Source organism: Euleptes europaea, chromosome 14, assembly GCF_029931775.1.
Source record: "Euleptes europaea isolate rEulEur1 chromosome 14, rEulEur1.hap1, whole genome shotgun sequence".
NCBI lineage: Eukaryota > Metazoa > Chordata > Lepidosauria > Squamata > Sphaerodactylidae > Euleptes > Euleptes europaea.
In genome coordinates, this window is record NC_079325.1 from 27,534,321 (window position 1) to 27,546,533 (window position 12,213).

The 12,213-nt window shown below is 47.6% G+C and overlaps 1 protein-coding gene across 4 annotated transcripts in view; it reads right to left on the bottom strand.

Annotated features, from left to right (window-relative positions):
• Positions 1 to 2,249: 2,249 nt before the first annotated feature.
• FGFR1 (fibroblast growth factor receptor 1) overlaps positions 2,250 to 12,213 on the bottom strand; it is a 70,954-nt gene continuing 60,990 nt past the window's right edge. For all 4 annotated transcript variants that reach the window (XM_056861022.1, XM_056861021.1, XM_056861020.1 and 1 more), the window contains exons 11-17: positions 11,992 to 12,102; positions 11,233 to 11,423; positions 9,941 to 10,063; positions 7,591 to 7,661; positions 6,178 to 6,315; positions 2,894 to 2,999; positions 2,250 to 2,625 (exon numbers count right to left, since the gene is read on the bottom strand). In XM_056861022.1, coding sequence (XP_056717000.1) covers positions 2,449 to 2,625; positions 2,894 to 2,999; positions 6,178 to 6,315; positions 7,591 to 7,661; positions 9,941 to 10,063; positions 11,233 to 11,423; positions 11,992 to 12,102 — 917 coding nt within the window. In that variant the 3' untranslated portion in view covers positions 2,250 to 2,448. The remainder of the gene's footprint in view (positions 2,626 to 2,893; positions 3,000 to 6,177; positions 6,316 to 7,590; positions 7,662 to 9,940; positions 10,064 to 11,232; positions 11,424 to 11,991; positions 12,103 to 12,213) is intronic.

Genomic DNA, 12,213 nt, shown 5'->3' on the forward strand with positions numbered 1-12,213 from the left:
CCTTATTGTTTGGGAGCTCCTAGTGGCTTTTGGTATCATCAGCCACGGTTTTCTTCTGGAGTGGCTGGATGAGCTGGAGAAATTGGTCAGCCCATACTTTGCTGGTTCTGCTCCTTCTTGGCTACCTGCTTTCAGAAAGTGTTGCTGGAGGACTTCTGCTCAGTCCTGTGGCATTTATGTCACTGGAGCTGTGAAGGGTTGGTCTGGTCCCCCAGGCTGTTTACATGATTTCTTCCTAAAAGTCAAGTCAGGCGGATGTGTGGAGTTCCTGAACAAATGCTTTGAGAAGGTAATAGGATGAAGAAGAGTCAATAAGTGGAAGTTCAGTCAAGACAAGGCTGGTGTGCTGATGGTAATAGCAAAACTACTCAGGGAATGAGGAGTCATCCTGGAGGGAACGCTCCCTGAAAGAGCAGGTTTGGAACCGCTGGATCACAGCACGTGGGTGAAGGCTTAGATCTTCTCTAGTATTTAGCATCTTTTGTCAGCTTCAGCTGATAAACCAGCTATTGTCATTCCTCCAAAGGCTTGATCTGGCTCTGGTGAGCACATCTAGACTAGACTACTGCAATGCACTTTACATGGGCTGCCTTTGAAAACTAAAAACCAACAAAGTAAAAAAGGGTTGGGGGGGGGGGAGAGAAAAGCAAAACTGCTAAATAGAAACCAGTAAAATCTAAACAAGAAAATACAATTTAACAGATATGCAATGTTCCCAGATAATGATAGCCTACAAAACACATTCATTATCAGTCACAGAACAGGAGACCAAAGAAGAAAGCTTTATGCACTAGGAATATTTTGGGATACCTTCTTGTTTTGTGGTTGGTTGCAGGTTCAATATGAGATGCCCAGACTGCTGTCAGGGGTGCAACACAAGGGAACCAATCTCCCTTGCAGCGAAAAATCTGCACTGGCTGCTTTAATTGTGCATTAATGGGCACGACAAAGTGCTGGTTCTTGACTTTAGGACCCTAAATGGTTTAGGACCAAGGCAGCTGAAGGACTGCCTCTTCCCATACTGTCCAGCGTGCCAGTTAATGTCCTCTCAAAAGCACTACTCCTAGCGCCTTCACCCACAGATACAAGGCAGGCAGAAGGATGGCCTTATCTGGGAAAAGGCTAGGAAACAGTGGTCACCTCCCCAGGCAGGCTGGTTTAGTTTGCCAGTGCCACTACTGGCCAACTGAATGAGGGAACCTAACATCTGATGGGCACCAATTCGGTGAACTGAATGCCTTCAATTTGGGCCCCAAGTCCAAAGTTTCCACAAGGGAGGGACAATAGCGGAGACTAAGGAGGGAGACAAGGAAGGAAGATAATGTTTATTTCACAATGTACTTCCAAAAGGCATCAAATCACTGTTTAATATAACCTCATATAAAACTGAAGCAGCAGCAATTTTTTATTGAAGTACCTAAATTGAAATAAGTTTTAGAACATAATTTAAAAACAAAAACAAAAACCCAGCAAGAGTAGCAAAATATATGATTTTTTTTATATAGCAACTGATACCTACCAGCCACTAGTAACTTACTACCAAAGTGATATTATTATCTCTGGTAACAACCTTTTTTTTTTTTAAAGACATGTAAATATATATTCATATTTATACATTTTGCAGCTATGTACATAAGATCTGTGTTGTTGTTTTTGTCATCATAACATTGGTTTTGTGTGGCTGCCACTTTATGTCAGAGCTGTGCAGATTTTGTACCTGACTAGTTTGATCAGCACAGTACAAATTCAAAGTAGTGGAATTAAGAAACTGTCGGTGGTGATAACTGGTTTGAAAACAACGTCCCCTTCCAACAGGCACTCCGTTTGTTGCTGATGGCACTTGACTGCATTAAAACTTGCCCGTTTCCAGCCGGATCCAGAGGGTCGTGGTGCAAAAGGGCTCTGGATCCCTCCTCTGCCGTTAGCTTATTGAGTCGTCCGACGTTGGTTCTTGAGTTTGCAAGTTAGAAAGAGAAAAGAAAGAACAGCTCCTCTTCTCCAGGGAATGTAATTCTTCCCAGAGTCCTTTTCAGAGATGTGACAGGCATGGGGCCAACCACACATCAGTCTCTGGGTCACTTTGTTTTGTTTAGGCACTGGCCAAAAGTAAAAAAAAAAAGGTAGCTCAGCTTTAATCCATGGGGAAATACTCAAGCACACATTTCCAGCAAATGCCTCTCCCAGATGTCAAGGGATCGCAATGATGGCGGCTTGAAAATGGTGATGGATGGCGAGTGGGGGGGGGGGGTTGGTGAATGAAGTCTCCACAATTCATTAATACAATAGCCAAAATTGACCGACGGCTGCCCGAGTAGCCCTCCACCACCAGCCCTGCTGGAAGGGAAGTGCATGCGTACATATACACGCATGTGCATTCACTCATTAACACACGCACATTGCACTCGTATGCACAGAGGGCTTGCAAGTGTCACATGGAAGCTATGGCTATCAGCGCCTTTTGAGTCCGCCATTGGCAAGCTGAGGTGGGTGTTTGGGGAGACATGGTTCATCTGGGAGGGGATCGTGGGAAAACACAGAGTCCTCTCCTGAAGAGCAGGTTGAGCTGCGGGTGTCGGGAAAACTGGGCGAATACTGGTCCAGCGGCATGGAAAGGTCCAGGTATTCCTAGAGGGAAGAAAAGTACGATGAAATATCTAAGATCTCTGGAAGCGAGGCTAGTTTGAAGGGCGTTCTATCCCAGATATGGGAGCCACCAAGGAAGTGAAGCAAAGTCCCCTAAGAGACATGTTAGCAGAAGTTCTCCACAGACACAATGATCTAATCAGTAGCTTCAAGAAACAAAACAACAGCCTACACCAAGATAGAATGACACACAAATCCCATGCTTAAATGTAGGGGAGGTTGTTGGTCACTGGAAAAAGAAACCAGTTACCTGGTTAGAGGTCATGGCCACGATCCTATCTAAATCTTCTACCAGCTGCTTAAAGGTGGGTCTCTGGGAAGGAACAGCATGCCAGCAATCTCGCATCATCATGTACCTGGAGGAAAGAGACGAAGAATCAGTGCAAGGCCCAGGAGACAAACAAAAAGCAGTAAGAGCCCAGGACAAGAAGAGAGAGACCAAAACCCACGCTCGACACAGCCCAGAATCCTCAGTGTTAGACTGTTCTGTACCGTTCAGTATGGTGTGGGTTGCAGACTCTTAGGTGAAGGACTGTGTAACTTCCAAGCACAGCACAGCACTTCGAAGCATTCTATTACTGATCAATTTTACAGCCTCAAAAATGAAACCAGGGGCAAGTCACTGAATTTTTCAATTCCAGACAAAAATTAAAGCAACAAGTTTCCACTCTTGACTGTTAGAAAGGGGGGGGGACAAGAGTGTGGACAGATTTCTGCTAAATGCTCAGAAACCAGAGGAAGTCCAGACAGGTTGCTATTCATGGGGTGGACTTTTTAAATGCACTGACCCCATATTTGCCCCATGGGCTTACTATCCTCATTGTTCCATAAATCTCTCCATCCCTTTCCATCTCCATACCAGTGGGATAACTCCAGATTTTGAGGGCTTATGAGCAGATCATTATCACAGCAGACCCTTTACTTCTGATCTGGCCCCACAAAAACTGTGCTCTGGAGTGCAGGGGATTATAGAGCACATCTTCATTTATAGAATCATGAAGTTGGAAGGGGCCATACAGGCCATCTAGTCCAACCCCCTGCTCAATGCAGGATCAGCCTAGGGCATCCCTGACAAGGGCTTGTCCAGCTTCTGCTTAAAGACAGCCAGTGAGGGGGAGCTCACCACTTCCCTAGGTAGTTGATTCCACTGTCAAACAACTCTTACTGTAAACCATTTTCCCCCTAATATCCAGCCGATACCTTTCCGCCTGCAATTTAAACCCATTATTGTGAGTCCTATCCTTGGCTGCCAACAGGAACAGCTCTTAGGTTCCTCTAAATAACTGGGGGGGGGGGGGAAAGCGGGCTCCCTGCCAGCTATTCCCAGCCTCCTCATTCAAAAATCCTGCAAAAATTTTGCAATATACTATATTTTGCAAATATTCTAATACGTATGCAGGATTGAATAATTTATGTCAACAGAAAAGCACGGTTTTGTTGTTCTTTTGTTTTAGAATAGAGTTCTCTGGGACTCTCGACACAACCTGGACAAGCAAGTGGCACACGGGCTTTTTATATTGAGTTGCTCTTGCGTGCTGCCTTGAAAAACTTTGCATTGTTACTAAGGGAGGAACACTCTAAAATAAATGCATTTTCTTCGTTTGCATAACGCTTTACAACATCCAGTGCGCTCGCAGCCTTAGAGAACAACGTTGGGCCATTACTTAGGACTGAGCATCAGTCCTTCTCATTAGCAGTTCGGGGTGGAGGAGGGTGGCAGAGAGAGAATCTCTGGATAACAGCCATTAGCTGGGCTGGCTAGGATAACGTGGGAAGGGACCAAGGCTCGGCCAAGACAAAAGGCTGAGTTAGCCCCCCCCCCCCAACGAACCAGCCTATTGGGGGTCAATTTGGGATACACTCCTGCTGAGAAAAACAAAAATAAGAAGGACAAGAAGTCTTGGTTTATTATCACGCACAGCTTTCAGCAGGGGCTGGGAAAATAAAGCTGAACGCCTGCCAGTCACCACAGCACGCATCTGCCAGTCAGCAGGGGGTCCTGTTATGCCACGCTGGGCTGCTGAGCTCCCGGGGCTTTTCGACATGTGCTCTCTTGAGCTTGGCAGCAAAAGACATCTCATGTGCAAGTGTGTGGACCGACTGTAACAAACGGGCTGTGTCAGAGTAGCTCCCGGACCAAAATAATTAGTCAAGAGTATTGTTATGTTTCCCGCATCCCACCTACTAGCTTCCCAAATTCAGTCCTTGGCCTCTTATTGGAAAGGTCTCAGATAATGGGAAAGATCTGCCGGAGATGTTGCAAAACAGGCAATACTGAACAACAGGACAGACCAACAACCTGTCTCAGTTATAAAGGCTATCTGGTTCCTGTGTCCCATGCCCTAAAGAAGTGAGAGCATCTAGGGGCACTTTCACACAGCCCAAATAATGCACTTTCAATCCACTTTCAGTGCACCTTAATGATCATTTGCAAGTGGATTTTGCCAGTTCACTCAGTAAAATCCACCTTCAAAGTGCATTATCTGGGCTGTGTGAAAGTGCCCCTAGATAAGCCTTCACTGGGCCTTCACAGCTGTAGCTCCCAGGCTGCGGAATGGTCTCCAAAGAGGAAGGTTGGTCCCTCTCTCAGGCTGTCATGAAAAAAAGCAATAATACACCTTTGCTTGGCAGGAGTATCTAGGAGCTAGAGATTTGTAATTTTCAAAGCTGGATGGAAGTTGTTTTAACTTGATTTTTTTTTTGTGAGGGGTTGTTTTGCTGCTGCATTTTTAATTTGCTTTATTGAACTTATTGTTCACTCTCTAATTTTAATATGCAGGAATGGCCTCAGCAGGATACAGTTCTTACAGATAAATAACCATTCCATCAGTCCCACACAGCATGTGCTATGTTTTGTTACCACTATCTACAAGGGAGGAAGGGAAGGCCAGACCCAGCATGGACATTCCCATTAGAAAATGGGTACAAAATGGCAAACGGTTGAAACAGATGCAGAAAAGTAACCCTCTCCAGCATTACCACTGAAGATGAGATGCAACTGCCTCCCGCAGAGCGAAAATAAGGTTGAGTCTTAGCAGAGCGCAATTCTGGTTTCCAGACACCTTTTAGGAGGAACTAGGGGTGCTGCATTTACAACAGTCCCCTGCCCAAGTCAAAGTGCCAATCGCTTTAGAGCCAGTCAAGGGCTGAGAGCTGCAGGAACGGCCATTTTGCTTTTGAAATATGCAGATGGCTGGCAGCAGGTTGGGCTTTCAGCAGCTAAAAATGGGGGCTGCAAGTGCTTTGTCCAGCCCCCCAGTAACAATGCATAGACCAGGGGTGTCAAACATACAGCCCGGGGGCCAGATCCTGCCCCTTGAGAGCTCTTATCTGGCTTGCAAGCCAGCCGAGGCAGCCACACACACCCCAGTTCCAATCTGGGCTGGCAAGGCACGGCTCGCCCCCCACCAAGTGACATTTATGTTATATCCGCCCCTCGTAACAAACGAGTTTGATACCGCTGGCCTAGACACTGATACAAAAGCCAAGTATGTGACCCCCACCCCCCACAAAGCTACAAGACCCTACACTCACAGTTCATTGGTGCAATTGCTGGGCTTGTCCATCCGATGCCCCTCTTTCAGCAGCTTGAACAGCTCTTCCACCGGCACACCAGGGTATGGTGATCCACCCAGTGTGAAGATCTCCCACAGCAGAACGCCAAAGGACCATCTGTCCCAGGAGCAAACACACTGTGATTTAAAGCAGCAGTTCTCTCCCCCTACTCCCCCAATCCAATAAAAAATCCATGGAGACCTCCCCCATCAAACCTTCACAGATTCCATCTGGCAGGTAGGCCTAGTACTGATTCCAGATATGGCCCTTCCACAGAGGCACCTACAGGTGTGTGGCACACCCATCCCACCAGCATTTGTCCTGTGCAACCCTCCCCCTTAAACTAAGAGGAGCCTCAACAGTCCATCTAGCTCAGCGCTCTGTGTCAAACAGTAGCCAATCAGACGCAAGCAGAGCAAGAAGAATATGGCTTTCTCTGTTTGCCTTCTCAGCCTCTTCTTTTCAGAAGTATACCGGCCTCGCTACAGGTCGGTTCCATCCAGTTAGCGCGATCAACAGCCATCGATAAGACAAAATCCTCCATGCATTTGCTTAATCCTTCTTAAAAAAAATTTGCCAGAGGAGGGGAAGGGAAGGTTCTTTTTTTACCAAAATACTTAACAATCTTTCCAAAAAAAGAACAAAAAGAACAAGCACTCAGACCAACAGCCAGGCAGCAGCCAGCCACACGCTCCAGACAAATAAACCTTGTTGCCAGATAATATAGATTGAAAATTCTGCGCCTGCTTATTGTAATTAGCATTTTATTAAGTGAGGATGAATCACATCTTGTTTATTTCACCTTTGGGGATAATACCAAACATGCCAGACTTAACCGGGGATGCCGAGAGGCTTAAAAGGGGCTGCTCGCTGCACACAAATGAGGCACGGGAAGGAGGGAAGGATGCCGTTGAAACGAGACGAGGACCATAAGCAAAAAATATACACCAAGGGGGAATCGTACGTTTCATGAGATGTAAATAGTGGGGTTGCTGGAACGGTATCTGAGAGTTCAGCTGTAAATACAGTGGCAGCAAAAACTCAACAGATTACATCTGATAAGACTGGGATGTTGGGGGGGGGAAAACATGGGGCAGTATTTTCCCTCCAGTCCCCTCCTCCCTATACCTCCCACAACTCACCGCCAAGAAACAGACCCTCCAAGGACTGAGCAGATGGCTAGCGGAAGCCCACAGCCCAGTGGCAGGGCACATGCTTTGCATGCAGAAGGTCTCAGGTTCAGTCCATGGCATTTTCAGGTTTAAAAAGTGCTAGGAAAGACCTTTGGATAAACCATTGCCACTCAGTTTTCACAGCAAGAGCTAGATAGACCACAGCCTGACTCAGGAGAAGGCACATTCTTATATTCAGTCAAACCAGAGAGGTACTCACACATCACTTTGATGGGTGTATATCCTGTCAAACAAAGCCTCGGGGGCCATCCACTTGACCGGCAAGCGACCCTAGAGAGCAAGAAAGGGCACTGCATCAATCCAAGGCCATGAGGGGGAGGGGTGGCGCAAGTGAGATGTGACTAATGCAAAGACTAACAGGGGAGGGCCATGCAAGGCAGAAATGCTGCACCAGCAGGCTTCTTTTACATGCTCTGGATTTAGGAGTGTTTTAGAGCTATTCTGTCTTGCAAACTTGTCCGACCAACCACAATTAGTGGCCTGTATTTGGATGACCACAGTAACGGTAACAATTGTTAGTTTAAACAAACCATGTTTTTGTATGATGTCTAAACAAAGCCTGCCAATCCCCTCTGTTAAGGTAAGACATCCCCCCAAGGACAGAATGACTACAGACCCCAGGAACTTTAGTTTTTTCCAGAAGGCTTGGTTTTATTGCTTGAATCATCTGTATGTACTTGCTCTAATTAAAGCTGGAGGGAGAGAGACTTACGTCAGGAAAATAGTGTTGACCCCTCCCCTTTCTGAGAATTACAGGGTAGCTAATTAGTTAAATCCAACCAACCCACCCATAGGAGATCCTGATCATGGCTCTCTTTTGTCACGTCTTGTTCGGCCGTTTACTGTAACATCTTTCTACAGTGCGTCTGCTCTAAGGCTGCTCTAAGACACACACATGATGCAACAACCTTGCTAAAGCCAAGCACTTCTGGGTGTGGTCACTGCCTGGGAGTGAGACAGATTGGGAATCTGACATGCAATATGTTGGGCTTTCTGGAGAAAAGGATCATTAATTCTGTCCCCTGTGTATATTAACAATGGATGTGAGCTTAACGTCCAAATTTACTTCTCCTAGTCATTCATTTAGCATAGTGGTTCCCACCTTTTTTGAGTCGCGACCCCCTTTTACAATTGCCAAGTAACCTGCGACCCCCGCCACATTTGCATAAAGCCCCCCGTTCCTTTTTACCTCAGGCTCGCCTCCCCCATTTGAGGGGGGAAAGCAACAAGTGCCCCCCCTTCTCCTTTCCACCTCAGTTGTGTCCCTCCGCTGGGGACCCCGAAGAGGAGCAACAAGTGCCCCCTTTCTTTTTTACCTCAGGCTCGCCTCCCCCATTTTGGGGGGGGGGCGAAAAGAGACACAACAAGTGCCCCCTTTATCCTTTCCACCTGAGGCGCACCCCTCCATTTTGTGTGTGTATTTTGTTGCTAATAGAAGCAACAAGCGCCCCCCTTTCCTTTCCCCCTCAGGCTCGCCCCTCTATTTTGTGTGGGGGCCCCCGAAGAGAAGCAACAAGTGCGTCTCCCTGATTTTCCCTCAGGCGCGCGCGCCCCATCCATTTTGGTGCTTCTCTTTTCCCGCGCAAAGTGGGCGAGCTCGGCCGGCCCTCCGGTCTCTGCAACCTCCTCCTCTTACCGCCCCCGAAGGAAGAGGAGGAGAAGGAGGGAGGACCGAAGCGGCACTAGAACCGCCCACCACGACTGGCTCTGTTTCACCCTTCCGAGGGGGGCTGACTCACTGGCAGGGAGAAGAGGCAGGCGAGGGGGCAAAGTCCCCGCCGGCCAGGGAAGCAGCGGCGCCTCCCGCGCGCCCCTCCGACTCCCGGCGCTGCTTCTGCCCACCCGGCACCTCTCCTCCCCACTGCCGCTGAGGTAAAAGCACGAAGGGGCTGCCGCAACCCCCCAGAAAACACTTCGCGACCCCCTTGGGGGTCGGGATCCACAGGTTGGGAACCACTGATTTAGCACAACTGTATCCCGTTATCCCTCCAAAGAGCTCAGGATGGTGTCCGTCATTCTCTCCTCCTCCACTTTAATCAGGGGGTAGTGGAAGGAGCTACAGCGTGCTGAACCCTTATCTCCGGACCAAGAGGAATCTTCTTCCCCTTGGAAGCTGAGGGTCAAAGTGAATGCTATTCAGGAGATCAGTGAACAGCAGGGGGTCCTGGCAGTGATCTGGAAAATGGTACAGGGGGTGGTGGTGGCTGCTACGTATTCTTAAAAACCCCACGGGAGATCCATTCATTCACAGACATCATGTCTAGTTGGGCCATGACGTGCTGAGCTTGCCACCCAACCACTTAGCTTCCCAATTAGCAGAAGCTCAGAATTACCTTGCACAGTTCAAAGAATTCAGCTTTTCTTAGCAGCGGATTGATTAATGAGTTAATTATACTTGTATCCCTGTGATGTATACAGGGCTCCAAGCATCATACCAAATGGTGCACCTTTTCTGTCCTTGCATGGTGCAGCAGGATATATATACAGCCTTGTACCACGATGTCTGTGGCTCTGGGTAATCACCCTCCCCTCCAGCATGCGCCACTCACATTTGTTGTCTTCTTGTAGTAATCTATGTGGTGAATGTCTCGAGCCAGGCCGAAATCAGCGATCTTCATCACACTGTCCTCGGTCACCAGCACATTCCTGGCGGCCAGATCTCGGTGGATGCACTAAGGAGCAGACACAGACTCTTAGGGAACTCCAAAGAGCCCAGGAAGAGGCCTCGGCACTCTCTTGGAGGAGCATTATGGATCTATGTGCCCAGAACACTAAAAAGTAAAACTGCAACATTTATGCAGCTTCATATCTTATGAAAACTGAACAAAGGAGCACAACTTACACGGTCTGAGACCCTCGTATCTGCGAGACCGCCTCTCCTGGTTATGTTCGCCAGAGAAGGGTAAGATCATCTAATACCAATGTACTGGCGGTCCCCAGCCCGAGGAGTGTCCGGCTGGCCTCGACTAGGGCCAAGGCGTTTTCTGCCCTACCCCCAGCCTGGTGGAACAGTCTTTCTAATGAGACCAGGGCCCTGCGGGGCCTGTAAAACAGAACTATTCCACCAGGCATAGGCCAGCTAGGGTTCCTACCATAAATGCTGGCCTCCCTACCTTACCCACCGCTTCCGAAAAACTGCCTGCAGGCCATGCCGTGGCCTTATATTGCAATGTTACACGTCATCAGAAATTATGATTTTAATTGATTAGGGCGGTTTTAACTCACTGTTGGAAATGATTTTATGGTGTTCACTGTATGTTTTAAAGTTTGTGTGAGCCGCTCTGAGCCTGGCTTGCCGGGGTAGAGCAGGTTATAAGATTGATATAATAAATGAATAAACTTCTCTATGCATAATTTATTCTGCTGCTGTCAACAGCTGTACAGATGCCCCAACTCCTTTCAGCACTGGAAATCTTATTGCCCATAAACTTTTCAAGAAAATCATCACAGCACTTTAAAAAAAAATTAACACTGAGATGAGCACTGAGAAGTTGAATTCTGAGCCAAATAACCCATATTCTACATTCTACCTACATGCTGTTTTGATAGAAGCCCTTTTGTCAAGCCCTCACTTTCTTACATATGTATGTACCATCAAGGCACAACCAACTTATGGCGAACCCAACAAGGGACATTCAAGGCAAGTGAGAAGCAGAAGTGGTTTGCCATTGCCTTCCTCTGTAGAGTGTTCCTTGGTGGTCTTCCCTTCTGAGTACCAACCCTGCTTTGCTTCTGAGATCTGACGAGCTTGAACTACATTGTGCCACCTTCCCTCCCCCTCACTTTCTCACAGGACTGTATAGCCAGACTTCCACCATTCCTGCTGCAGTTGCTTGCTCACCTTTTTGGACGCGAGATATTCCATGCCCCTGGCAACTTGGTATGCACAGGACACCAGGTCTTTGAAGGACAGCTGCTCTTCTGGGACATGAGTAGGGTTGTAGCAATATTCCATGCCTGGGGGCCGCCGAGCCTGCAGGTATTCCCTCAGATTCCCTTTGGATGCATACTCCACTATCACATAGAGTGGGCCTGAAGCAGAGAAATGAGTTCAGCCTTAGTTCAAACTGAGACACACAAGAGACTCCTGTCACTAACAGAATCCTTTTGTCACTTCCGGTAGGCATTTTGAGTGGCAAAATACAGCAGGCAGAGACGGAAGGGCTTTTGCTAGAGCAGGGATGGAATGTTTTCCCCCTTTGTGTTAAGCTCTAGTCACCCAAGTGTAGCTTTTTGATTTTGTTCTGGAAGTATAGTCTGTTCTTAGCTCTATGGGATACAGGCCTTTTGGTTTGTAAGGGGCGTTAATTCTCTGCAGAGAACTGATCACCTTGTTTTCCCCTTCTCTGCATCACTCTTCTAAGTATCCTTGAGAGAATCACATCCCTCTCTATTCTCTGTCCCCCTCGGCTATTCCCAAGTATGAATATATACCCCCAGTCAGACCACTGGTCCATTCAGCTCAATTTGGTCTACTCTAACTGGCAGCCGTTCTCAAACAAAGGTCTTTCCTAGCCCAGCTACCGTTTAACTGGAGATGTCAACCTAGGGACCTACTGCATGCAAAGCATTCCCCCCCCCTACCATGGGAAGCCCTTACCATCCTGCGTGCAAGCACCAAGGAGGTTGATGATATTCTTGTGCTTGCCAATCATCTTCATCATCTCCATTTCAGAGATCAAGTCAGACAGATCCTTTTCAGTGGCATCAGCTGAAAAATAAAAAGATCAGGACTAAAATTAACTTGGGAACAGGTCTACGGAGCAGATGCAACCATCCTCCAAGCAGCCTTCCTCCAGCATAATAAGCCTTCCTCCAACTA